Below are 26,094 nucleotides of genomic sequence, written 5' to 3'. Positions count from 1 at the left end.
TTCTTGACTGGTGTGTTGGGAGCTCCCCTTCCTGATTCAATTTGCCAAGCTGCAAATCCCTCCACTTTGATTAAATATTGCCAGCCGTATGCCCACAAACCATGGCTGTCTCAGTGTAACTTGCAAGAGCCTCAGGTCAGGGACCACATCTTTATTCTCTCTGCAAAGTACCACGTGCACCTAACTGCTCTACGCAGCCGTGTTAAATGACGAAGTTTATGGCTGGTTTAGTTTTGAGGCAATACGCCTATAACAAGATTGGCATTGCCCTAAAATAAACTCTTCTGCACCTGCCACTGTTTGCACGTACATCTCACAGCAGCTTCCATTTAACTCCGCAGTAACTGTAACCTGGGTCATGGAGTTCATTTAATCCAGCCTCCTATTATCATCTTGCAGATAGGAAGTGTCCACAAGGTAGCACTTGATAAAAATCCAAAGATTAAATTGTACGTCATAAACTTTTAACAAATGCCATTCACACATTATCAAATGCCATTCACGCATTCAGTCCAGCCTTCACGGCCCAGTGTGTATTTGAATAAGACCAATGGAACCTGGCAAACACAGATACAGGAGATTTTATTTAACCTTGTGTACAAACAACGGCTAAAAAAAGCCTTAGATTTTTATTTCCAAATACAGTTTTTGGATCCTTTTTTATGCCATTTATCTTCAGAAAATTAAAAAAATCCAGCATGACCATTTTTTAATTTTTTCTCTGCTGCATTCTTTGGGGCTAATCCTGAGAGCTATTGAGCCCTGCAAGTCTCATTAATTTCAATGGGAGTTACGTGTGCTCAGCACCTTTTAGGATTAGGGCATTTATTCAATTTTTGAAAACAGAGCACTAATTGGGTATTGAAGCACTAACAATAGCGGGATAAAATGTCAAAGCAGAGTCTTTAACATGAAACACGGTGGTATTAAACAATGCAGACAATATTAGCTCTACGGTGAAACTCAAATTACCCACCAACAATGAACAAGTTTCTTCTACACCTCATACTTTAGCACTAATTATATAATTTAATTGTATTTATATTTAAATAAATAGTTTTATTATCTGCTTTCCTTTGAACTCTGCATGGATTATAAACACTTGCAACAGTAGAGATAAGAACAAACTACACAAGTTACATAGGCAAGAGAAGGCTTGGTTTTTATTTTATTTTTTTGCTAAACACACAGAAAGGACATAAATTTCACAATGTCCCATTCTGAGATTTTCTTTTTAAAGTCACTGTTTCATTCAGACTTCCTCAGTTATCCAACATCCTTCTTTTCCAGTTTTAGTACTTCATAGTCACTTTTAGTATTAAGATCTTAGCTTGGATACTCATAATTGGAAACATCTACTCTGATTTTTACCCAATGCTCCCAAGTTGCAGTTGTTGTGCAGCATTCTCAGTCTAGGTCTACACTGGGGGGGGGGGGGGGGGGGAAAGGGGGAGAGAAATCGATTTAAGATACGCAAATTCAGCTACGCAAATAGCGTAGCTGAATTCGACGTATCCGATCCGATTTACCCCGCTGTGAGGACGGCGGCAAATCGACCGCCGCGGCTCCCCTGTCGACGGCTCTTACTCCTACCTGGGCTGGTGGAGTATGCGCGTCAATTCGGGCATCGATTGTCGCGTCCCGACGAGATGCGATAATTCGATCCCTGAGAGATCAATTTCTACCCGCCAATCCAGGCGGGTAGTGAAGACAAGCCCTCAAGTATTTAAAAGTTGATGAGAAGCCCAATCCAAGACATCAGGCTGTGAGTATCTTAAGAAGGGATCAGGTAGGGGATAGGCTAGGAAGTACTGCGGTGAAGGATTTGCTATGGCTCTTTCTGCATTAAGTATTTGAAACCGTTTTCAAATATGGTTTTAGTTTACCATGACTGACACAGTTTATGTCTGCACCCAAATTCATTACTGCAGGCCCAGTTGCTTCCTCAATGGGCCTAAAAGGGAGGAAATGTGAGGTTCTCTTTGCAAAGATTGATGCTTGATGATTCCACTGGGGGTGGAGGAAGAGGTGGATTTGCTCCTCTACTGAACAGGCGGTGAGGCCCATACTTAAACTCCATGCATCCCTTGGGAGCAGTGGGGATCTGGGGAATCAATAGGTGATCAATATTCGTGGAAGCCCTGTCCATTATCCGTGCAGAAACCCCAGACTCACAGAGCATCTTCCATTGCATCTGGGATAAGCAGAGAGGTCCTGCCACTTAGACAACTCAACTCCCCTTCCATGCAAGAAGGTATGTTCCACACACACAAGATCCCCTCCACACATAAATTAGGAGATAAGACTAAGCCCTGTGATACAACTGCTTTCAGAATCCGGGCTATGGAGTAGCTAGATAGTTAATCTGGAGCACATCTTGGGCTAATAAGACTTAAAAAATAGCCTGTCTCCCCTGGAACGAGAAACTGCTATAGCTGTTCTAACAGCCATCATACTGGCAAATCCATGTGGAATGTTTTTGACAACAGTATTTGAACATAACTGTAGTTAGTACATATCAAGCTGTAGAGCAGACAGGGCCTAAGACACTACTCCTATGCTGGGGCACTTCGTTGAAGTACTATAATTTTCAGACATGTTTAAAACATGGATCCTTAAGGGTGTAAATGCAACCAAACTGTTTTAATCAGGTCTCTAAACAATGGTGCAGCCTTGCAAGTCCAAAGCTGTAGCACAGTTGTTCCAGTGTACACTCAAAGTCTAAACTGTCTCAGACATATCCGGGAACAGCTATACAATAACTGGGTCTGCTAATAGGACAGTTTATACACTGTACATGGACATTAAGTCGCTCAGATTACTGCTAGAAAAGAGATGCTTCTTTCTCCTTCCAGGATAGAAGGAAAGCCAAGGACATGGAAAGTATAGGCATAGATCACCTGCATAGGCATTATTTTACAATGGCCTCACCTAAGATTTCAGTACAGTACTGTAGTGCACAGAGATGCAGCAACAGGGCTGGGGGGGAATAGCATGAGTCACTTCCATATTTTCTGCTTGTTGGCAGTTCCATTGCTATGTTTTGTGTGCCCTAGAAAGGCAGACTGGACTTCCTAGAAACGTGCCCAGGAGAGAAGATGACTCAGGATGTTTCAGTTAGCCTCCATAACAAGGTTGTTTTGGTCCTACTGCTGTGACCACTTCACAATTATTTTATATTGTGATATTTTATGCTCACAGTGTTGAGGTTGGCTTTTTTTGTTTTTTTTTTAATCAACTTCCAGGGGATTTTCTAGTTCTGGACTGGGTTTTATGAGCTTTTTTCCTCCCTTCCTTTTTTGTTGTTACAACCACTAATGTATAGAGCTTCCACACCCCCCCCCAACAAAAGAAAACCAGATTTGAGGACAACTGACCTGACAGAATACCTGTCATTGGAATGTAACAGCTTTCAGTAGCAAGAAAAAAGGATTACAGCACATCATAAGTGGCAGACTAAGTGCTGAATACAATCACGTTTTAGTTTACTGACAATACAATCTTAGCTCAGCGTACATCTGGGTGCATGGGCTTTTTCTGTGACTTTTAAGGAGAGGGGGTTGTTTTCTCTTTTGCCAGACCATGTGATTTGTGTGATTCCTAATCATGCTTCTCTCATATTTTTATTTTTCTTACTCAAAAATCGGTGGGGCGTGAGGGTGGATATTAATTATTATTCCGCTGTAAGAGCTTCCTTTAAAGGAGATTCCCTTTGATTTTGAGGTTAACCGAGGTACACTCAATGAGAACTTTTATATACTGAGCCTTAACACTCACTTTTCATTCTAGCTTAGTATGGATCAGTGTCTTAATGCTAAGTAACTGATTTAGAAGACATATTTCTTCAAGGCACATAAGCACAATGTGAACGCTTCTGTCTTCCTGTAATAAAATTCTTCCTCCTTTGAAATTCCGAGTGGAAAAAGGAAAGGGCAGAGTTCATTTGAACATTTCAAATTCTTTTAAAAAAAGTTTCCAAAGTAGGACTGCTGCCCCCAAAATAATGTCACCTTAGTACATAAGTAGGCACTGAAATAAATGATGGACAGGAGGGTGTTATTTTCCCATTATTAAGATGCAGGTTTTAAGCACCTTCAAAGGCCATGGTGATCAATTTACACTTATGCATTTTCAAGGAATGGCACAGTTGAGAGAAGTGAACACATACCATAATGCCTGTAAGTGTTGCAGTGGGTAATGAGCAAGTTAGGAGATCCTTTATACACTTTACAGAACATCACATTTGTTTAAATGAACCTATACAGAAAGTGAACATAACAGTATATCAGTGGATCAGATTAGGGAACAGTTAAAATGAGTAAGTAGTGAAATACTGCATCTCCCATTAACAGATTCTGTGGTTGCACCACCTAGTGGTCTACAGAAATGTTGCAGTTTCACATCACATGCTACATATTGATTGCCCTGTACTTCACTTAGCAACTGAAGCTCAGAATGAAGGCAGGCAGCGAGCATCAGTGAAGGTAATCAAGCATTGCTGTATTTTGCCCTTAGCTGATACATGAAAGTTAGCAGCATAGAAAAGTACAGCCTGATTTAGCCTAACCACTACCTCACCTTTTTAAATTGTGCAAGAGTAAAATTCACCAGCAGCATTTCAATGAATATGTTTCAATTTGGTTTCAACTAAAACACTTTCCCCAATATAAAATGACACACGAACACAAAGATGAAACAGATCTAAGTAATTTTTATCAATCCTCAAAAGCCACTGTTCATGGTTTATTTGCCCATTTTACTCAATATTACTTTACTTTGCTGGTTTAAAAGCCTACTCAACACATAAAATAAAATCGAAAGGAACAAAAACAAAGCTATTTCTGAATGAAAGGAGACTGTTGCTTTTTTTAAACAAATGGTGATATACAGACAATGCTCAAATCATCTGGAAAATCCTACATGAATGTTCTAAGGTTTCAAATTAAAGTAGCTGAACGCTACAGGCTTGGAAGGGTCTGGTAAATATGCTGATATCCAAAAAAGTATTAGCGCCCAACACACGTCACAATCAACTTTAGGGGGAAATTCTTGCCAGTTTTCTCGGTCACACCATCTGTGTTGCATCTTCTTAAATGTAAAATGGGAGAGCCTGGTTTTCTCAAGAAGTTCAGCCAGAAATATGAAGCTGTGGTAATCAGAAGGGACTTTGGCCCAAGCTAGGTTGTGCCCATCACTTTTTGTTTAGTGTGGCTTAAGAATCTTAATGAATCTCTAGGCAGAGGAAATAAAAATCCTCTTGTGAATTCTGAATTTCTGAAAGCATAGTCCATTTGTAAAGCTTACAACTCTAGGGGAAGCTCAACTACTCCATTCTCACATTTCAAATAAATCAACGGTCTCACCCTCATCCTAGGATGTGCTATTTCTCCAGCCCAAAATTACCAGCTTTGGGGAAAACGTACACTCATACTCAACCGAAATAATTCGTGTGTTATGTTAAATTAACTACAAAAATTCTTCTCATCCACATGCCTGCATGTTAGATAGGGGTACAGCAGAATCAAGCATTGTATTGTACTGAAAAACTAAAAGCAACAACCTGTAACAGTAACCAAAGCAGAAGCAATTTTCTTATTGTTACACAATATAAATTGGTAACTTAATATTAAAATTATACTTCCTATATAAATAAAAATAAAAAAGTCAGGCAAAAGTAAATTGGCACAGTCATTATGGTATTGCTTTCCAGTTTAAACACTGCAAACTGCACTCACAGATTACAAACACCAAAAGGGGTAAATGATCACCACTGACTGGAGTCGAATTTTTGAACTAGAAAAATCTGCAGTGCTGCTGCCTCAAAAATATCAAACATACATTTGAATTTTGTAAAGGAGTGGGTGGTTGTGCAGCTGACTAAGAGGACTGTTACAGAGCTGCTATTTAAAAACAAAAACAAGTACATAAAAGCTGAAAACGATGGCGTGTGTTACTGGTCTGTAACCTTTTCTTGAGACAGTATCTTTCAGGATTGCCTAGTTTTTATCTTTAGTTTTACAAAAGGCCAAAAATTAAAAAACAAACGAACAAACCATTTTTAAACCAAGTTATTGTTTCCCTTCACCCTCCCCCTGCAAGCACCTCCTAATACACACACTTTTCTGTCTCAGGGGTTCGAATAGCAAGGGGGTTTGGAAACTGGAATGTAGCGGAAATACAGTAGAGAGATTTTCTAGTTGTACATTACAACACGCAGAGATTTGCTCCCAGACCTAAGAAAAGAGGGGTGCTAAACAATAGTAAATGCCTATAAGAATCCTTACAATAGCATGCAAAATGCTGAGATACTCACAAAATCGAAATAATTTATATTTTTCTTTTGAATTTCCCACTTCACAGTACAACAACATCTATTATGCAGCAATCAATTATGTTGACTGCTAAATAGTTTCCCTTGTTTTTTTTATTTTTATTTTTTTTCTCCCTCTTGTTTGGAAGATTCCTCTTATTTTTCTGAGCGGAGAGTTCTGAGACCTTCAGAAAATTCGGCATAACAAGATTTGTTTTTTCTCTTTAGCATTCCCACCCCCCAAATGCTGCTTATGATTCAACTACGCAGATCGTTAATTTTAAAAATTGCTTTTCTCCCCCTTCTTTCTCTTGTCTTCAGACTGCCCTTTTCTTCAAGCCAGGGTGTTGATGGATGGTTGCAACTAAAGTGGATACTGCATAGTGAGGTGGGTAGTACAGGCTAAGGGAGACTCTGATGCAGCTGAAATCTCTCCCCAGATGCTTGGCACATCTGTTTCATGACCTGAATAGCCTCCTCTGGTTGCGAGACCACGCAGTTAGCTTAGGCTTACAATTCCCAAGGCAAATACTGCTCCCACTTACACCCATGTAACTCTACTGACGTCCGTGTGGCTGCACAGGTGTAAGTGGAGTGGGTATTAGGTCCCACCTTTTGTACTGCTCTGTGTAGCTTTATAGAAATTTCTGCACTGCTCTTAATTCAAACAGGGTCGGAATTTCTGAAGAATACAAAATGCTACCTGTTAGCAGATTGTCCATACAGTACATTCTGACATATCTTATCAAAGTATTTGTATCTATCAGAAAAAGACTCTTGTAGAAGCAACATACAAAGCTTCAAAAAATTCAAGTATCAAAAATGTCATTTTGATAAAAGTTTCGATTAAGCAGCCAGCAAGAAAGACAGCTGTTGATTTTTTGTCCCCAGACACTTGAAGATACTTCAGTACATGTTTGTAGTGCTTATTTTAGCACAGGTATTAACATCTGTTTGTGTGGAGAGCTAGGCGTTTCCCTTCAATTTTGAAGGTCCCAAAGAATTTAGCAACCATTTTTGGACAACACTGCCTCTGCTTTATAAACAACTAAGTGAGCTTGTTTGTTTCAGATAATGGAATTAAAGTGCTCAGCCTAGTTCTCCCTGCTTTTCTTTCATGTACTGTACTCATTTGTTGTATAATGCAAGTGGGTCTGGCTCCTTTGACACCAAAAGAAAAGGTCAGAAGTGCAACAAAGAGGCAAGAAAAGGATACCCCCTTTCCTAGAGTTTGTACAAACATTTACAAGGGAAGGGGTAGGAGAGAGACAAAAAAACAACAGGTCCAGTTGTACACAAAACTTCTAGTTTATTTTTTAAAAACCCTGTTCAAATCAAGACTTGAATTTCTCAGTGGAGGAATCAAAGATCCCCTTGCTGAATGATACTATTCTCTGTGGCCCAGAACAGTACTTTAAAACAGCAGTTATTAAAGACACACTTGTGATATAGCCTTTAATTCTCCTCTCACCCCAGAAGGGCATTCTGACAAGTGTTTGTGTAGAAAGCTTGAAGCTTCTTGATGATCAATTTCATCCATAAAAATGAGGAATACCTTCTCACCTTCCCAAGAGCAACAACCGCACTCTGTGTTGCATTTGTTAAAGTGTCTGTTGTTCCTTCTAGTGGAGCCTTTCAGCACAGCTCCATGTCCAGTCCAATTCTTCCCTATTCTACAGATCAAAACTAGAGGGAGTTTCTCCTTTCTCTTCAGCTTAGCTCTGTTTGACAAACAGTAGAAGCACTGAAGGCTAGGCTTCCTCATGACAGGAGCAGGCCAGTAATGTCTGAAGAAGAAACAGTCCTCCTGTTCTCAGAGTGGCAGGTTCACACCAAGAACAGTTCTACAAGCCCCCTTGTTGTGACCAGACTCCTACACCTCTGTGGAAAAGAGGATGCTTTGCCTTTTGCTGTCTGGGGTGGGGATAGTCTCCAACTGCAGGAAGTAAAGAAGAACTTGAACCTGGAAGAAGGAAGGGAGATGAAATCGTAAATCAGTCTTATATTGCAGTGCACAGCGTGATCATGAATATTTAGTCAACTTCAATGTTTCAATGGCTCTCTCTTCATCCTACATGTTAAACTGAGGTATGGTGAAGCTGTCAATAGTCCAGATCAGCTCAGTTTTGAAATCTTTCTGATTATTAACTCACCTTTACCAAAGCCAGAGAATCCAACAGTGTAACCTGCTTAACTAGCATGCATACTGGAAATGCCGACACTGCCTTTTGGCAGGTATCTGTGGACAAAATTCTGGAACCAGCAAAAAGTCTCTCTGAAGGTTGGTACACATGGTAAGAGTGGAAGCAAAAGCAGCATCGTGGAAAACACCAACAATTAGAGCTGATTGAATAACTGATTTTTTGGTTTGGTGGCAGTTTTGAAAAATTGAAAATAAAATCTGAGTTGGTTTGAACCAAATCAAATATTTTGGAATTTCTGGTGAATCAAAAAAGTCCATTTTGGGTCTGTTCCAGAGCCGGGATTCAAATCTGGGTCTCCCACATCCCAGGGGAGTGTCCTAACCACCGAGCTAAAGGTTAGAAGGAGTTGCCACAGCACTTCCTCCTCCTTGTTTTCTTTCTCATGCCATTTTATGAATGGGTGAAAATATCTGTCTCAAATTAGCAAACAGTTTCAGGTCAATTCAAACAGCATTTTTCATCAGATAAACTATTTACCTGAAAAATGTCATCCAGTTGTAGCAATAATCCATTAGCCCTAGAACCAGTTACTAAGCCACTGTGAGATGTGTGTTATGGGGATTCTTGTCACCTAAGTACACACAGAGCTGGGATGCACAGTTGATGTGGGTGCACCAAAATGTTAGTGCTAGCAACCGAGTTGGTACAGATATATGCTGAACAGTCTGAGCAAACACTGCCAAACTTGGTTTAAAGATGGTGTTGAGCCTCACATGGTTGAAAGTTGCTCTGTAGTTTAACCCTATGTCTTGTTAGCAGGGTAGTTTATAGCACTGATTTTGCTACCATGATTTTTTAAAAATAATCCTCATTCACACTGAACATGCTGTTCTAGTTAAACTGTGCTGGAAAGATATTACATCACCCAACTTGGAAAACAACTATTAAGGATGGTTCTGCCAAAGCCTCTTGGAATGACTCCAGGTAGCCCAGTTCTGGACAAAGAGGCTAAGATATTGTCTCTATCAGATTAATTCAAATATTTAGTTTTTTACCTGGGACATGACTTCTAGTGACCAGCTATCAGTCATTGTTATAGGCTGGGTTGGGTTAGCAGGAATCTTACTGTCCTTCTCTGAGGGTCTGAGCAACGTTGGTCCAAAGACAGTTGCCAGGTTGTGCAGGGACATCTTGTTGATGCTCTCTCTCTCGGCAACCCTAAGAGGAAAAAACAACGGAGAAAGAGGGTGTTTCTACATTCTGTGGCTCAAAGAAACATTCCTATTAAGCAGCTTTATTTTTACCTACTTTTAAGAGGTTTTAGATGCAGACATTCAATAAGCAACTATACGACTTATGTCTCATTCATAGATTCTAAGGCCAGAAGGGACCATTGTGATCATGTGTACCACAGGCCATTAGACTTTCTCACAATTTTATTATTTGTACTTTGGATTAGATTATTTGATTAGATGCTGTACAGTCACGGGGACTTGTCTAAGTGCGGATCCTGCTGCCGCCATGCTCTACAAGTTCTGTAGTGTGCTTTAATCTAACCCCATTTCAAAGTGTGCAGCAGCAGGGTCCATCTGGATACTTAGTGCATGGCACATTAGTGTGGGGTAGATTTACACCCCAAGTGGGTACTAAACCCAGATCTCCTAGACCAGAGCCTTTACCATAAGACCATCCTTCTTCTCTACAGTTCCTTAGCATGAACACAAAGCAAATACATGAATATTAAAAAAAATAAATTTCTTAAATGAAAACACTGTGCAGGTAATAAACAAGCTCATTTAATGAATACTAAGGTGCTCCGAGCACTGTACCATAATCTTGTAGTAATTACAAACACACAAAAAGCTCCATATAATAAAGTCCCCCTGAAAAAATGGCAAAGAAATAAGACCAAAAAAGGCCTTTAAGTAAGGAGAAGGATAAAGAGGAAGAGACATCTAACTATGGGGGTGACAGTAATAAGCACTTTTGAAAATGGAAGGTTTATAGATGTCAAACAGTTGGGAGGACTGATACAGCTAGGAAGGGAGAGCGAATTGCATATGGCAGGCCCCACACAGCAAAGAACAATCTCTTGCCAACACAAAAATTATTGTTACAATTCCTAAAAGACGGGTGGTGTTAAAGTGCAAATATCTGGTAAGACAAGGCTCTAGGAAGAGCCCTTGAACGTAGTCAAGACTTTTAAAGATTTATCCCATTTACTGTGTTCGGTTACTTCGTTCACGTGCAAGTGTGATTTTATGGAGAATATTATGGGTGTGCTTCGGGAGGTGTGTGTGTGTGTGTGTGTGTTGCAGATCACAGTTTCACTGTAAAGATCTTTCTCATCCCTTTCTTGGGAACAATCGGTAATGGCTTCAGTAACAGTGAGCGTGGAAAACAGGACGTAGCACTTTACCAGGCCTATTTTACCTGCATTACTCAATACAGAGCAAATGAAAATGAAAATCAGTGAAGGTGCTCTTTGAGTGACACAGCACATCTCCAAGAAAGGGGCACCTCTCTCCACAGCACTTGGAATTGATTTACACACGAAATGCACCTGTCTAAAGGGTCTGTGTGTTACCTTTTTAAATGGTCCAGAAGGAAAAGGAATGTCACGAGGTTGGGTTCTGGAAGCGAGAGCAGTAAGTTCAGCATGCAGCTTTCCTTTGCAACAGGGTCTGAAAGTGCTATGGGAGGAGAGAAAAAAAAATAAAGGGAATGAGAGCTTTACTGACAGTGTAAGAAATGAGAAAATATGGGTGACGCTTAATGTGCTGCAATTGCATTATGGAGACAAGAGGCTCAGAATTCAATCCAGGCACAGCCTCACGCCCCCTCTGAATTCAGTTCTCCCCTGTTAGACAGGTGATGGAGAATCCTTTCCTCTGTGCAGGAGACCACAAGTGCATTCCAGACTCAGAACACTTAGGCCTTGTCTACACTACCAGGGTAAGTTGACCTAAGTTACGCTACTCCAGCTATGCGAATAACGTAGCTGGAGTCGACGTAGCTTAGATCAACTTACTGCGTTGTCTACACCACACTGTGTCGACGGGAGATGCTCTCCTGTCAACTTACCTTACTTTTCTTGTTCCGGTGGAGTACCGAGTCGACCGGAGAGTGCTCTGCGGTTGATTTAGCGGGTCTTCACTAGACCCACTAAATTGACCCCGCTACATCAATCGCAGCAACGTTGACGTTGGTAAGTGTAGACATGGCCTAAGACAGGGCCTCCCTTCTGGGTCAACACAGGAGAGCCCATCCCAAAGCAGATTTATCTCCTTTGGAGAGTGAATAGGACAGATACCATTTCAGGGCCTAAACAAATAGGATTTCTCTTCTCTTAATAGGTAGGTAATGTTTATCCTAGAACTTGAACTTTTCCATTCTTGCAGGTAAGTGAAGCCACTGCCCACATTAAAACTGGCACAGTAAGGCAGGATTCGAATTCTCTTCTGAGCAACTCATGAGCCAGAGAAATAGCCCCGGCCTCCCTTTTCTACAGTCTGCCACAGGGCTTCCTTCTAATATTATAAAGATTTTTCATATTGAGTAAACCCCTTCCTAAGGCCTCAGGAGCAGCCTCTTAGAGAAGAGCATTGTAACACTTAGCACGATAGGTATCAATGATTTCTTCTATTACACACCAATGCCCTCAGCAAAGTTGGGGTACAGTTCGTCTGTGAAGAGGGGTTCAGGCAGTTCTCTGAAGTATAATTTTAATGTCCCTGCAATGGCATTAACATCCATCTCGCTCATCATCACGGACACATCTTTGTTGTCTGTAAGAGAAAGCAGGGAGACATACAGGTACTGAAGCTGGGTGGTCCTTCAGTCATTCCTTATTCTTGTTCTCTTTCTTGGTTCCCCCTGTTTATCCTTTATTTATCTTCTCACCCTACCCAAATAGCTCACGCTCATCACCTGTAGTCACTTTGCTCAGGTTGGTTGCTGAGTTCTCCATTTACATTATCCCAGTGCCGCTTAATGGATCAGAGTAGCTATAATGTGACCACTTTGCAGCTCGACCCCCGTACAGCCAGGAGGACATCTAGCTTTACATCTGCTGGGGATGGGAGGAGGGCGCAAGAAAACAAACTTAGCTTTACCTAGAATCACTTCTGCTGTACCAGTGTCATGGGCTGGATCCAACACACAGTGAAGTCAATGGGAGTCTTTCCAAAGTCTTCAATGAGACCCAGATCAAGCCCCATATGAGGCTGAGCCAGTGTCAATTACATGCTTTTCAGTTTCCTAATAATATGTTGTATAATAACTAACAACAGCCTCTTCCCCATCTGGAACTCTAGTACAATCAGAAGCACCCTTCAGCCTCTCCCAATTAAGCAGATTTCAAGAGACAAAATCAAGCAATTTAGGTCAGAAATGTAAATTTTGTTAAACACCTCCACTCACCAAAAACAGCCTCACATAAAATGTGTTTGCATTTACACAAAAATAGCATTTTTTAAAATGTATATCAATCCTTCCTCCCCCAGGGTGTTGGAAACCCAAAACGCAGGTAAGGACATTCTTTAAAGTGAAGCAACAACATGGGCCCCTTTTGCATCCAAGAGTCTCAAAATGCTTTACAGAGCTTGGCAAGTACCATTATCATCCCATTTTACAGATGGGCACACTGAAAAACAGAGAAACCTTTGCTTGCCTGAGGTCACACAAAGCACTAATGGGAAGCATTGGGAAGAGAACTCAGGAGACCAGACTCCCAGTCACATTCCAATAACCAGAATTTTCTGCTTCTCTATCCAATCCTTTTAAAAAAATTTCATAAATGATTTTGATGTTGCCAGTGCTCTTTTAAACAAGAGTCTCAAACAACTGCGGGGACTTCCTGTTAATCCAGAATTCTCATTGACATTGTGGAAAAGAAGACTGCTGGTTGCTCCTATTTCCCCTGAGGAAAGTGTCTGCCGTTTACCATGGCATGGCAAGGCCAGGCAAGGCATACAAACCTGCCATTTCAGGGCTGCTAGGAAGAATAATCAGCACATTTCTCAATACAAGGGTCCATTCCACTGAATACCTCAGGTTAACATCTACAACTGGAGGACACTAATAAAACCCACAGCCCGGGTAAGAGGATACTCCTTGCACCAGGGTCTCCACCCCTTCATGCTTCCTGGGCTACATGAGATTAAAATAGCACAGTAACCTGAAAGGCGATCATAACTCAGGAGATAATGCAAAGGAAAACCTCGGGAACAAATACTTACTGACATCAAAAGCAGCTTTCAAAGCCTGGATATCAGTTGCAACCCCAGAGACACGGTAGATGCCCACCTCCTCCATCCCACGTCGCTCTATCTCCTCCACGCACTGGCGCACAATGTAAGGCACCTTTGATCTCTCTCTCCTTGAGAAAAACAGGAAGAAGAGTTCAGTACAGCATAGCCGAGAAAATATGGTTACCCGAGTTACATTAGGCACTGGATAAGATGAGACTGCTTGAGTTAAAGGTGCTCTACGCCACGATTTTCACAAAGGACTGAGTCAGCACTCACCCTGTGAAAATCCGCCCCTTTAAGTGTCTCAAATTGGGCACCCAAAAATGGACACACCCAAAATCACTAGTCACTTAAGTGTTTAGCAGGTGCAGACTAGCACAGCGGTAAGGATGAAAAAGACAGTTACCTTTTCCGTAACTGGTGCTCTTCGAGATGTGTTGCTCATGTCCATTCCGTATTAGGTGTGTCTGCTCGCCACATGCACCGGTGCTGGAAATTTTTCCCTCAGCAGTATCTATAGGGGACTGGCTCTGGTGACCCCTGGAGTGGTGCCCGCATGGCAAAGTATAAGGGGTGTCGCCACTGCGCTTGGGGCCATGGGGCAGGTTTCGGTACTGATAATAGAGTCGGCACCGCCGGTACCGGGGCTTGTCCCGCAGTCAGGGAACCTCGCTCCAAGCCGGAGCTACCAGCAGAGCGGTCAGTACCGGGCCACTAGGATCGGGCTGAGCAGCGGCTCTTGTCCAACCCATGCTGGTTGCTGCGTCCCAAAGCCGACCTGTCCAAGCAAGATTGTTGGGACTAACGAAGAGTTGAGAACTACTACAAAGGGTAACTAAGGAACTACTAACTATATACAACTATATTATAGCTCTTCAAAGTCGCAAGGACTGAGAACAAAACAACGCTAGCTGAAGCAGCAGAAGTTCCAGCACAGTCACTGACGGCAAGAAGGAACTAAGGATGGGGGAGCCGGCAGCGCCCCTTATACTGCACCATATGGGTGCCACTCCAGGGGGCACCAGAGCTGGTCCCCTACGGATACTGCTGAGGGAAAAAAATCCAGCACTGGCGCATGTGGAGAGCACACACACCTAATACGGAATGGACAAGAGGAAGCACTCGGAGAAGAACCTTGCTCCATGTTAGAGGGTTTACTTGACCAAATCAGCAAATAGATCAGGGGTCGGCAACCTTTCAGAAGCGATGTGCCGAGTCTTCATTTATTCACCCTAATTTAAGGTTTCGCATGCCAGTAATACATTTTAACGTTTTTAGAAGGTCTCTTTCTATAAGTCTATAATCTATAACTAAACTATTGTTGTATTTAAAGTAAATAAGGTTTTTAAAATGTTTGAGAAGCTTCATTTAAAATTAAATTAAAATGCAGAGCTCCCTGGACTGGTGCCAGGACCTGGGCAGTGTGAGTGCCACTGAAAATCAGCTCACGTGCCGCCTTCGGCACACGTGCCATAGGTTGCCTACCCCTGAAATAGATTCACGAAAATATTGACATTGAACCAGCATCTTTCTATAGCCCAACACTGTTAGAGAGGAAGAATATCCATTTAGGAAGTTCTGTAAAAAACCCTCCATTTTGAGAGCTCTGGCCTGGTATAAAAATGGCAGAGGATACTGGTTATTATGAGCAAATTATTCCAGTCTCAAGGGTTTAAAGTCGAGAATAGTCAGAGCTGGTATCCTCTATAGCGAGACTACTCTCAAATAGTAACACTCACATCTATGCTCTGGGCCAGCAAAAGGCCCATGCACTGTACAAGTCCTACTTTACCCATATTGTGTAGACTCTAAGCTGGTCCTTTTCACAGGGGGTGAATTCACTCTGTGTTCCTAGTTTAGGAAAATTTAGCAGCTAATTCCCCCTGAGAGATTATCTGTTTTCAGCAATAGCAAGACTCATATACATCACACAATAGCTGGATTCTCATGGTCATATGAAAACTGTCCATAGAGAGCTTGTTTGTTTGTTTTTCCTGAATAGCGGATTTAATTTCTGTTTTTGTAGAGAGGTTATGAACTGGCTCATCTCTGCACATTCAATCCCATGAAACCTCTCCCATTGAGGAGCTGCAGCCTTATAGATTCATAGATTCTAGGACTGAAAGGGACCTCGAGAGGTCACTGAGTCCAGTCCCCTGCCCGCATGGCAGGACCAAATACTGTCTAGACCATCCCTGATAGACATTTATCTAACCTACTCTTAAATATCTCCAGAGATGGAGATTCCACAACCTCCCTAGGCAATTTATTCCAGTGTTTAACCATCCTGACAGTTAGGAACTTTTTCCTAATGTCCAACCTAAACCTCCCTTGCTGCAGTTTAAGCCCATTGCTTCTTGTTCTATCCTTAGAGGCTAAGGTGAACAAGTTTTCTCCCTCCTCCTTATGACACCCTTTTAGACACCTGAAAACTGCTATCATGTCCCCTCTCAGTCTTCTCTTTTCCAAACTAAACAAACCCAATTCTTTCAGCCTTCCTTCATAGGTCATGTTCTCAAGACCTTTAATCATTCTTGTTGCTCTTCTCTGGACCCTCTCCAATTTCTCCACATCTTTCTTGAAATGCGGTGCCCAGAACTGGACACAATACTCCAGTTGAGGCCTAACCAGCACAGAGTAAAGCAGAAGAATGACTTCTCGTGTCTTGCTCACAACACACCTGTTAATACATCCCAGAATCATGTTTGCTTTTTTTGCAACAGCATCACACTGTTGACTCATATTTAGCTTGTGGTCCCCTATAGCCCCTAGATCCCTTTCTGCCGTACTCCTTCCTAGCCAGTCTCTTCCCATTCTGTATGTGTGAGCTAGAAGAGAAGTAAGTATGGTGAGCTTGCAACGCTAGCAGGTGATTAGAGGATTCCTATGCAGCCCTTGGAGAACTAGCAGTCATACTGCTATCCAGTTAATAGTAATTCCATGGGGAGGAAGTACCAGGTCTCCTAAATTACCTAACACGAACAAACAGGTTTCTTCTGGCAAACGATTCATGACAAAAGATCAGGGGTTAAAATAATACAAATGGCTCCAAAGAGCTTGAACATTTCCGAGTATGGAAAGGAAATACTGTCGTTCAGTAGCTTTGGAAATTCGTGACCAAGTCAGCCAACTACAGAGGAAAAGGGCCAGGGTGTTTCCGGAACACAGCAGAGTGAGAGATGTTGAAAGTAAACACACTGGGTTTCCAAGAAAGAGATTGTGTGCGCTGCGGTGTTTTGGAGGGTTTTTCGCATGCACAGGATGAAGCTGGGAGAATGTGAAACAGCTCCTGACTGCAGAAATTGCCATGTGTTAGCCACACAAGGGCAAGAAACTATCTGCATACCTCCATTCACTGAGGGCTTAAGTAGGTGCAGCTCCATTGGCCTACTGTGTTTAAAATAAAACAACGGAGAAAAGTGTGACCTGACAACTTACTTGGTGACAATGGCAATCTTGACTCCAAAGACCCCAGTCTGTTTACGAGATGGCATTCTTTTCAGACTAAACTCCCGGCTGGTAAATTTCACTGACAGCTTCACTTCAACCTGCAAGGAGGACGTTAGTGGTTACTTTTCAAGCAATAAATGTTTTCTTTTGTTTTTCAAAATGTTATGACAAAGAACAGAGAGAATAAACCTGATACACAAGGTCAGGCAAAGAAGCAGTGCTAGCAGTTTGTACTCTACTTACTCCATTCATTGAGATGACTGTGCGTTGCCAGTCTTTATCCTGTAACACCTGAGGATCCAGCTGAAAAACATGGAAGTTGCTTGTGAGTTGAGAATTGGTTTCAGAGACTAAATCAGCCAGTTTGAAAAATCTATACAAGTCTGCAGGGCAACACCTTCACCACTTACTTCCATTTCCACAGGGGACTCCGAAAAGCCCTGAGTTTGAGATGTCGGGTCACTCCTACAGAGTTCTGCACTCTAAGCAAGGCTGGGTATGGATCACACATGCGTCTATGGAAACCCCAATGTCCAATGTGCAATATCCACTTAACAACAAGAAAAACCTCAGAGAGCTAAAATGCTCTTCTAAAGCCAATAATCTCCCCTTTGATAGCAAAGGAAGCTTCCTTCACTGCCATAACATAGCAGCCATATTTAATAGGCAGCAGAGGATCATCCCACCCCAGAGAATTGGGAGTCAGGAAGGGAGAGAGTAGATTTTCTAAGAGGAAAGGGCTAAGATCTGAAACAGCAGGGGCTTGTTTCTCTCTGAAAAAACAGGTGAGCAAGCTGCAGGTCCCAAACCCAAACTCAGGTCCCAAGTCCAAACGCTGGCACTAGCTTGGTCCATAATAATACACTTCCAAGAGTATTTTAACATTTATTTCCAAAGGTCATGAACAAGATTAAGAACAGGAATTAGGGAATATTTTATATATATATATATATATATATATGATTCCTAATTCCTTCCTGTTCCTGAGAGAGAGAGAGAGAGAGAGAGAGAGAGTGTGTGTGTGTGTGTGTGTGTATGTGTGTGTGTCTGTCTTATTTTAGCTTTGGAAACCTTTTCTGTGGGTACAGTTTCACAGGCCCTGGGTACATAAGGTTTAAATACTGAGCTATTTACAGCCTTTTACATCCCCTCCATCCAACTGGACATCCGAATTTTTCTAGCTCTTTTGTTCAACTGCTGCTAGTGAAACAGCTACCAAGGATGCTGAATAGACATTTATAAACATCTGCTCCAACAATCAGAAATTGCTGATGATTAGTAACTTATTACATCTTCAATAATAATCGTCTTGCCTCTATCACTTAGAATCTTTCTATCTGATCCATCAAGGGTCTCACAACACACCCATCACCACAGTTGCGGAACACCTTACACGTGTATTAAAGTGAACACAAGTCCTCCGTATCAAGCGCTCTCCTTCCCCCGTGCTGTAAGGTCTTCTTATGTATAAGTCTCTGATTTTGGGGGTTACTAAGATCATCCACCTTACAGTCAGATTGTCTTCAGCTCTTGCACTCTGCTGTTTCCCCCTCTGTACCAGCCCACAGAGCTTTCTGGGAGTGGAGAGAGAAGTCTGCCACCCCGTCCAAACAGATGATGCCGTCTACATGCAGAGGACATGTGGCAAAGATCGTGCTGCTTGAAGCACATTCCTTCCAAGAGCTACCCCCAGGCACTATGGCTCCCACACTGCCTCAAATGCTACAATCTGGCCGAGGGGGGAATTTGGATCACAATTTCCCAGAGACAGGCCGGGCTGGAGTACTGTGGAATCATGATACTCAGCCCCAGGATGAAGTGAGGAGCAGGGCGTGAGAGAGTGCTTCGCCAGCATCTCTGTCAAGCTTCCCTAGCACTTGAGCTTTGGGACAGTTTCCAAAAGGAGCGACATCCAGTTCTCCTAGGCTCCAAAGACAGGATGGCCCAATGCTGGGTCTGACAGTGAGAGAATGGAGGAGGAACATGGGGTGATCCAGGAGGACTTATACATGCAATCCAAAGCAATGAAGCACACACAATGCTCAGAAAGAAATTCCCACTTTTTTTTTAAATCCTGCTCTGATTTGGGAATGAAGCAAGAGAAGAGCTGAGTGGGAAAGCAGCCCAGAGATCACAGGAGGAGGTAGATATAGTGTCTTACTCTGGCCTGCCCTATTCTTTTTCACTTCAGCACCAACACAAAGGGCGAAAATGCACCTGGAACTGAAAGAGAGACCCCTGTTGTTACGAGAATCCACTGATCAAAACCATGCTCGGAAATGAAATCCTGGGTCTCCATTTCTAACCTAGCTTGATTTCTTTCAACAGGAAAGTTCTGAGGCTGGGAAATAGCTTGTCGGGTTCTATAGGAACATCCCCCAGCAAGGTCGGTGATATCAGTGAACCACTCACCTCCAAAGAGCCACAACTGGCTTAGACTGAACGTACAGAAAAGGAACAACAGTTTGAACATGGAGCTATACCAGCAATTAGAACCTGACAAAACGAATCTGTGATTCCCGACATGGCTTTGCAATACCAGTCTATTCCCTGAAAAATGCAAGGCAAGGGGCAGGCGAGTGCACTAACCTTTCCCCTTGAGACGCACAGGTTCAAATACACCTTCATGCACAAATGAAAAGGAATTTAGTAACTAACACTAATCCGATACCCCATCAGCCCTGCCCTTCCCCCCCAATATAACAGCACTGGCATCTCACTGCACAGTGGAGGATGAATGCTAGACAAGCAGGGGTGATGCAACCCACAGTATCCTTGACTCTGCCGAGTATGTTCAGCCTCTCCTTTTCCTAAACCCTAATCCCCACTTCCAACTATCAACACACAGGGCAAGATGCTGCTGTCAGTTACACATGTGAAAGCCCAGAGAGAAAAGCTTCTCCTTCTCCTATGTTTCAGAGACCCCAGATAAGAAGAGGAGGTGAGAGAGTCAAGCCCACCTTTTCTCTGCGTACTTTGTTACGGACATGAGTCCACAGCGTGGTGTTGCCGGCGTGTGTGTGTTTCCCCCTTGAATCTGCCTGGCTCCGATAGGTGCAGCTCTGGTAGAAATATCTGAAGATCCCTTGCATAGTGTAGTCGGTAACCAGCAGTTCCCACATCGTGGCTGCACTGTGTCTGAAGTTAACAAGGCTAGTTGTGCCAAGTCGCTGTTACTTCAGCAGCCCCAGGCTCTACACTTAGCCAAGAGGTTTTTGAGGAGTCTTTTTCCGGAAGGCCCGCCCCCTCCTGTCAGGCCGGCCAAGTCACTGCCAGGCAGCCACAATCTACGTCGTTCCCACCCACACCGCAAGAATTTCCAAGCTGGAATAATTTTGCAGCGTGAGAGGTTTCTTTCAACAAACATTCCCTTCCCAGGCTCAGGAGGAAACCAGTTCTGAAATGTTAGGTTTCCTATGCAGCACAGCTGAGCCCAGCCAACTGCAATGGCCTTTCACTAAGGAAACTGCTGAAATGGGCCTTCTGATGATCTCGCCCATGATTAATAAGGCCACGGCTCTCTGACCAGGTTGGGTTTTTGCCCTGCACCTTACAATGGTGGGTATTCATAACCTAGAAGCAGTGGCTACATTTCGGGAGGGCAGGGAGTGAGAGAGAGTTGGGTGCTAGCACTCAGAGTGGGCCTGGGCGTTCCGAACATTTACACGAGAAGCTTTACGAGGGGGTGGTACCAGCAGGGCCCAGTTAGAGTTTCCTCCATTATCAGTTGAGTTGAGGCTCACAATTACTAACTCACAGCAGTCTGGCAAGATGAATGCAAGTCAACAGATGTTTCAAAGCACAAGCCAACTGCATTCTTGTTCCTTGTCTCCACGGCACATGGCATATGGCTGGTTAGGACCGTCAGCGACCTCAGGCAAGTACTCTTTGGAAGCAACAGCCAGATGGACGACTGCCCTTTGTGAGTGAGCCTTGGTACCTGCTGAAGGCTGATCTAATAGCTTCTGCTGCCTGTCCCTTCCTCCATCCCACACTTGAACACATGCTCCCCCCACCCTTGAACTCTGGATTGAAAGAACTCCGACTCCCCCCAGGCTGGAACATCTCCAAGCAGAACAGTGTGTACTCAATGGAGAGGAAGCTGGGAGGAAGGTGCATGAGAAATTCAAGGTTAGGTGGTAAGTGCCATCCCTGTATATTATATAATCATAAAAATTCAAGGTTAAAGTGCTTTTCACATTGTTATTTAAAGTGCTATTGGGATAAACAAGTAAAAGAATGAGACCTGAAAAAAACACTTGGTGCTGCTGAGCAAGACAGGAAGATCAGGCCTAACAACACAGGAGGAAATAACAGGGCCAAGGGCAGGCAGAGAACATAATCTACCTAGCTTTGAACAAGCTTGCAATACTGGAGCGTGCAGACAGCTGCCCTCCAGCGTGGGGAAAGGGCAGCTGGAGCAGACAGGGTGCTGGTCTGGAGAATGAAGACAAAGGGTGCTAGTGAGTGAGACACTTCAGCCCGGACCAGGGTGGTGACAAGCAGAGGATCACATTGAGTGGCTTTAGGTCTGATTTATTGATCAATGACCTGGAAAATGGAACATCCAGGAAGAGAACAAAATCCAAAATCTGCAGATGATTCCCCCCCCCAGGGCAACTGCTCCGAGCGAACTAGGCCACAACACAAGTTGTCAGTCCAAGCGTGTTACCAAAGGCTGGGGCAGGCTCTTTGAGAAGGCTGCCTCTCCCATGATTTCAGACTGTGTGCAAGTTTCATTAAACTTGGTTTAATACCCAGGGATCTCTCCACACATCTCCTGAATCAGTCAAAACTTGTGTCTGGCATGTTTCTACAACCAAAGAGGACAAGGACAGACCTGCTACAGACTCCCTCCTATGAGGTAGGAAAGACAGTCTATAGCAGAGTCTGGCTAGCATAGTTCTCCTCATTGCTCAGGGAAACCAGGCCAGGACCACCTTTAAACTCTGCTGTTGCTAGCAAATATTCAGCTGCAGTGTGCCCAATTGAGTTTCACAGCTGCCTGTTCCTTGGTGTTCCTTGTGGTGAGCTATAAAGTGAAACGCAAATGAGCCAAGCAAATTCCTCTCTACAGCCTGCACAGATCACAACAGCACAAACCAGCTCAGCACAACAGGGATTTCCGCAGGAAGGACCCCGGCCCAGAAGCAGCTGAGGAGCCTTGGCACCCATTTAAGTAAAAATGACGACGAGGAGGAAGAGAAGGTGGTGGAAATGGGAGCTGAGGGCACTTAGTACCTCATGGGTCAGGCAAAAGGAGAAGAGACCCAAATTAGGAACGTAGGGGAGAGGCACGTGGCAGAGAGACAGCAGGACATGGGGTGGTGGGGAAGGTAAGCCAGGGACTCAGGAGAAAAGGCTCTGGGGTCTGGCTCAGTAACCCATCACACAGTGCATTGGCTTTTCAGAGAAAGAGCAAAGGAAAGATACAGAAAGGGAAGAAGGACTGAGAGAAAGAGGAATCGATGGAAGAGGGAAGCGGAGAAAACAAGAAACGCCTCCTTTCAGGTTAGTGCATTTTATGTTATTTATTCATATTACTTCCTCTCTTTATTGAATTTCCATGGCAGTTTCACACTCCAGCGGTTTCTAATTATAACCAATGGGAAACTGTATTGTCTGTGGCTCGTTACTTTGGGAAGCACCCAGTCCTGCCTGGACCCATTCTTCCTAGAGCTCACCACTGACATGTTAACCCCTCCCCCATTGCCCTTTAGGCATGACCCACAGCTTTCTTCATTTCCACCCTCTTTTCATTGCTGAGATGCTGTTCCGCATGGCCAAGCTTCTGAAATTAACTTGAGTGTAAATGGTTTTGGAGGTGGATCTTGGGGGCTGCAGCCTGTGACTGTCAGTTTTGCATGAAAAACATTTATCTGTAGGTCTAAATAACAGAGAGAGGAAGGGAGATAGAGCCCTGTGCAATTCAACAAGCCAGCCCAGATAACGAAACAGATACGGGCGATGGGCTTGCATGGCAACAGAGGAATATTGGCAAACCGCTATCAGGGCATCAGAATATTTGTGCTCTAAGGTCACATCCTCCTCCCCACCCCCACCCCCTGACCTTCCAGCACTGTTTTGGGGGGAAAGAGGGTTGGGCTTGTCTGAGCTGCTCATGCAGAGAAGATAACTGTTGTTCAGAACCGTACTGGCTTTAGGAGCTAGAGCACAGTGCACACTCTTGCAGCCTATCCCAGGGCTGGGCATATTTTCGCTGACATCCTCACTCACCCGGATGTAGAGTCAGAAGAGTAAACAAAAGGCATCCATGTTAATTCCTGCAGAGCTAGAGACACAGGGCAATGAGTCTGCCAGATGGAGAAGGGCAAAATCCAGAGGGCAAAAGGGCCCAGTGGAGAGGAAAAAAATCTTAGCTAGAGATGAGTGGAGCTGACAGTCTCCGTGTAACTAAACCAGGAGTTCCCTGCTATGGTAAGACAAAACAATAGCCTGACACCATCCCCCATCCCTGCACTGTGTCCTAGAACAGGGGTTCTCACAACAAATTTTTTGGTGGCCTTAAAGTGCGGCCACCAACTCTGGCTGGTGGCTGCGCTGACAAATTTTTCCTAAAATACTTAATTAACTTTAGGAAAAATAAACAAACATGCTCATATACACAGCCAAATCATTGTAATGTATTGAAACATTTTGCAGACTCAATAATAAAAATAATGTAGTTGTCGCTAGTCTTTACTGGCCCTAAACAGAACAGAAACACAAGGAAGGTGCTCTGCAGGTTCTTGTCTTCTTTGTTGTTGTTACTTTTGGGTTTTTTGCTTGCTTTTTTAAAAAGACCTGCTAGCTAGTAAGTCCGCTACTGTGAAAAGTGCTATTAACAAACTTACAAATATCACTTTTCACAGCAGCAGACTTACTCAGTCCTGGCAAGCCCGGGGACAAATTAAGCCTTGGATGGGGAGGTTGGTAGGGGGCAAGTGGGGGATGGGGGGGGGGGGGGGACATGATGGGCTGGCGGAGGCAGCGGAGGCCAGGGCAATGGGCGTGTGAGCCCCACAGCTGGGGATTGAAGGCCCATGACCAGAGCCTGCTGCCTGCCCCCCCAGGGCTGGAGCCTGGCCCTACTGTCCCCAAGAAGGTGGGAAACTCACTAGCTGCCTGCATTTGTCTCTCCAGAGGGGGGCAGGGTCCAACCCCTACTGGTGGCCCTGTGGGAGGGACCACTGCTTTGCCCCTCCCCCTCCCCATCACTGCCCAGGAGGCTGTGGCCGCAAGATAAGCCACTGGTGGCCACATGAAGCCACAGGGGCCGCATTTGAGAAATGCTGCAGCAGCACATCTTCCGTCACCACTTCATTTATCAGTGCATCTGACATGGTAAGTAGGCATGTCTGTGAATACACAGGGTGTTGGAGCAGCTCAGCTTGCTGCCCTTCCTAGGACAGAGAGAAGGGGCCCTAGGAGGGGGGGGTTTACTGCTAGGTTCACAAGCAGCACACTCACAATAAAGTTCTGAGGCTCATAAAATCTGGGGAAAAGTTGGAGTCTACAAACAATAATAAAGCTCTTACATGTGGATGTAAAAGAGGTAGGTAAAACATTTCATAGGAAAGGAACATATGAGCAATGGGAGCCATTAAACTGCTGCCTGTTCCCGGAAGCCTCTACAATTTTCTGCACACATGGACCAATTTACAGCCTTCCTTCCTCCTCTACCATTATGTAACAGACAGAACTAATAAAAATTTCACAGAAAACACAGTCCTCGTCTCCTAGACTCATTGTCTTTGTCTCTGCAACGCAGCGTTTGGTGATTCACAAATACCAGCAGTGGGAAGTGGCAGATTTACAATAATAAGAAATGGTTTAGAATAAATAGTTTAGAATACACGGAGCTTTTAGCCAAAATAAATTTTCCCCTCATTTTTGCAGTGGGGGGATGTGGATGGGACTCTGACAGTTCTGGGAGGCTAGGCTAAGCTCGGCTCAACGAGCCTGTCGAAAAGCTCCCCCCACTCCCACTGGCTTCCATAGAATGGGGTTCATCTTAACCGAGGACAGACTTTGACCTGGATAATGACAACACAAAGCTACAGAGGCTATTCAGTGAAAAAAACGACACAAACCAAAAGCCTCTGGAAAAGTCTTGAAAGAAAACAAATATTCAAAATAGCAAAAGGCAAATGCTGATATCACTAATCTTAATTCACACTAGTTTATCCCCAGGACTTTTTTTTGTTATATTAGACGTATTTCCTGATTTTAAAAAGGAGCATTCAGTGGCCTGTTAAAAAAAATAAATAAATCGGACCATAACAATTCTTATCAACCATAGATCCCAGCAGAGTGGTTATTTTTAGGACCCCTTCCCCCCCCCCGCCCCTTTTTTTTTTTAAACTACACAGTGGTCCTAAAAATAAAATACTGTGATGGACAGAAATTCCCGAGAATTAAGGACAGCCTGACCTGGCCTAATTTCAGCCTATTCAGAAATGTGATGGGAGGGTTTCTTTGTAAAATGAGGGGGAAGAGGGGGGAATCCAATAAAACATGCAAAAGTGGGAGACTGTTTATATTTAGGGCTACAGTAGAAATCTGACTTTAGAGCCAGTCAAAAATTATTTTATTGAAATATTTCCTTGAAAACGTTCAGGTTTTTGTCAGAAAACAAAAATTCCCAAAACCAATTTTAATTATTTTTATTTTTGTTTGTTTTGTTTTCCTGATTGAAAACTGAGAAGTTTAACCAAAAACAATTTTGTTTTTTCAATTATGAAAAAATGGAAACATTTAACAAAAAAATGAAAGTTTTTTGTGAAAATGTCAGTTTCACCGAAAAGCCATTTTTTGTCCAAAAAAGTTTTAAAGAATTTTTTTTTTTAAACCAGCTCTATCTGAAACCTTTGGAAAATCCAGGCTTTGATGACGGAGGAGGGGAGGGGTGGGGGCACTGATGAAAGCACAACTAAGA

General features: G+C 43.4%; 1 protein-coding gene across 4 annotated transcripts in view; it reads right to left on the bottom strand.

Moving 5' to 3' along the window:
• Positions 1–565: 565 nt before the first annotated feature.
• BCR (BCR activator of RhoGEF and GTPase) overlaps positions 566–26,094 on the bottom strand; it is a 142,313-nt gene continuing 116,784 nt past the window's right edge. For 2 of the 4 annotated variants that reach the window (XM_005288606.5, XM_065567916.1), the window contains exons 17-23: positions 17,400–17,459; positions 17,145–17,254; positions 13,695–13,834; positions 12,108–12,242; positions 11,042–11,147; positions 9,510–9,672; positions 566–8,273 (exon numbers count right to left, since the gene is read on the bottom strand). In XM_005288606.5, the coding sequence (XP_005288663.1) occupies positions 8,184–8,273; positions 9,510–9,672; positions 11,042–11,147; positions 12,108–12,242; positions 13,695–13,834; positions 17,145–17,254; positions 17,400–17,459 (804 nt within the window). In that variant the 3' untranslated portion in view covers positions 566–8,183. Of the gene's footprint in view, positions 8,274–9,509; positions 9,673–11,041; positions 11,148–12,107; positions 12,243–13,694; positions 13,835–17,144; positions 17,255–17,399; positions 17,460–20,116; positions 20,438–26,094 lie in introns of those variants that run through there. The other 2 variants (XM_008172025.3, XM_008172024.4) reach the window with 2 other exon arrangements.

Source organism: Chrysemys picta, chromosome 15, assembly GCF_011386835.1.
Source record: "Chrysemys picta bellii isolate R12L10 chromosome 15, ASM1138683v2, whole genome shotgun sequence".
Classification (NCBI taxonomy): Eukaryota; Metazoa; Chordata; order Testudines; family Emydidae; genus Chrysemys; species Chrysemys picta.
Note: the sequence above shows the minus strand (reverse complement) of the source record. Positions and strands in the feature narration are given on the sequence as shown.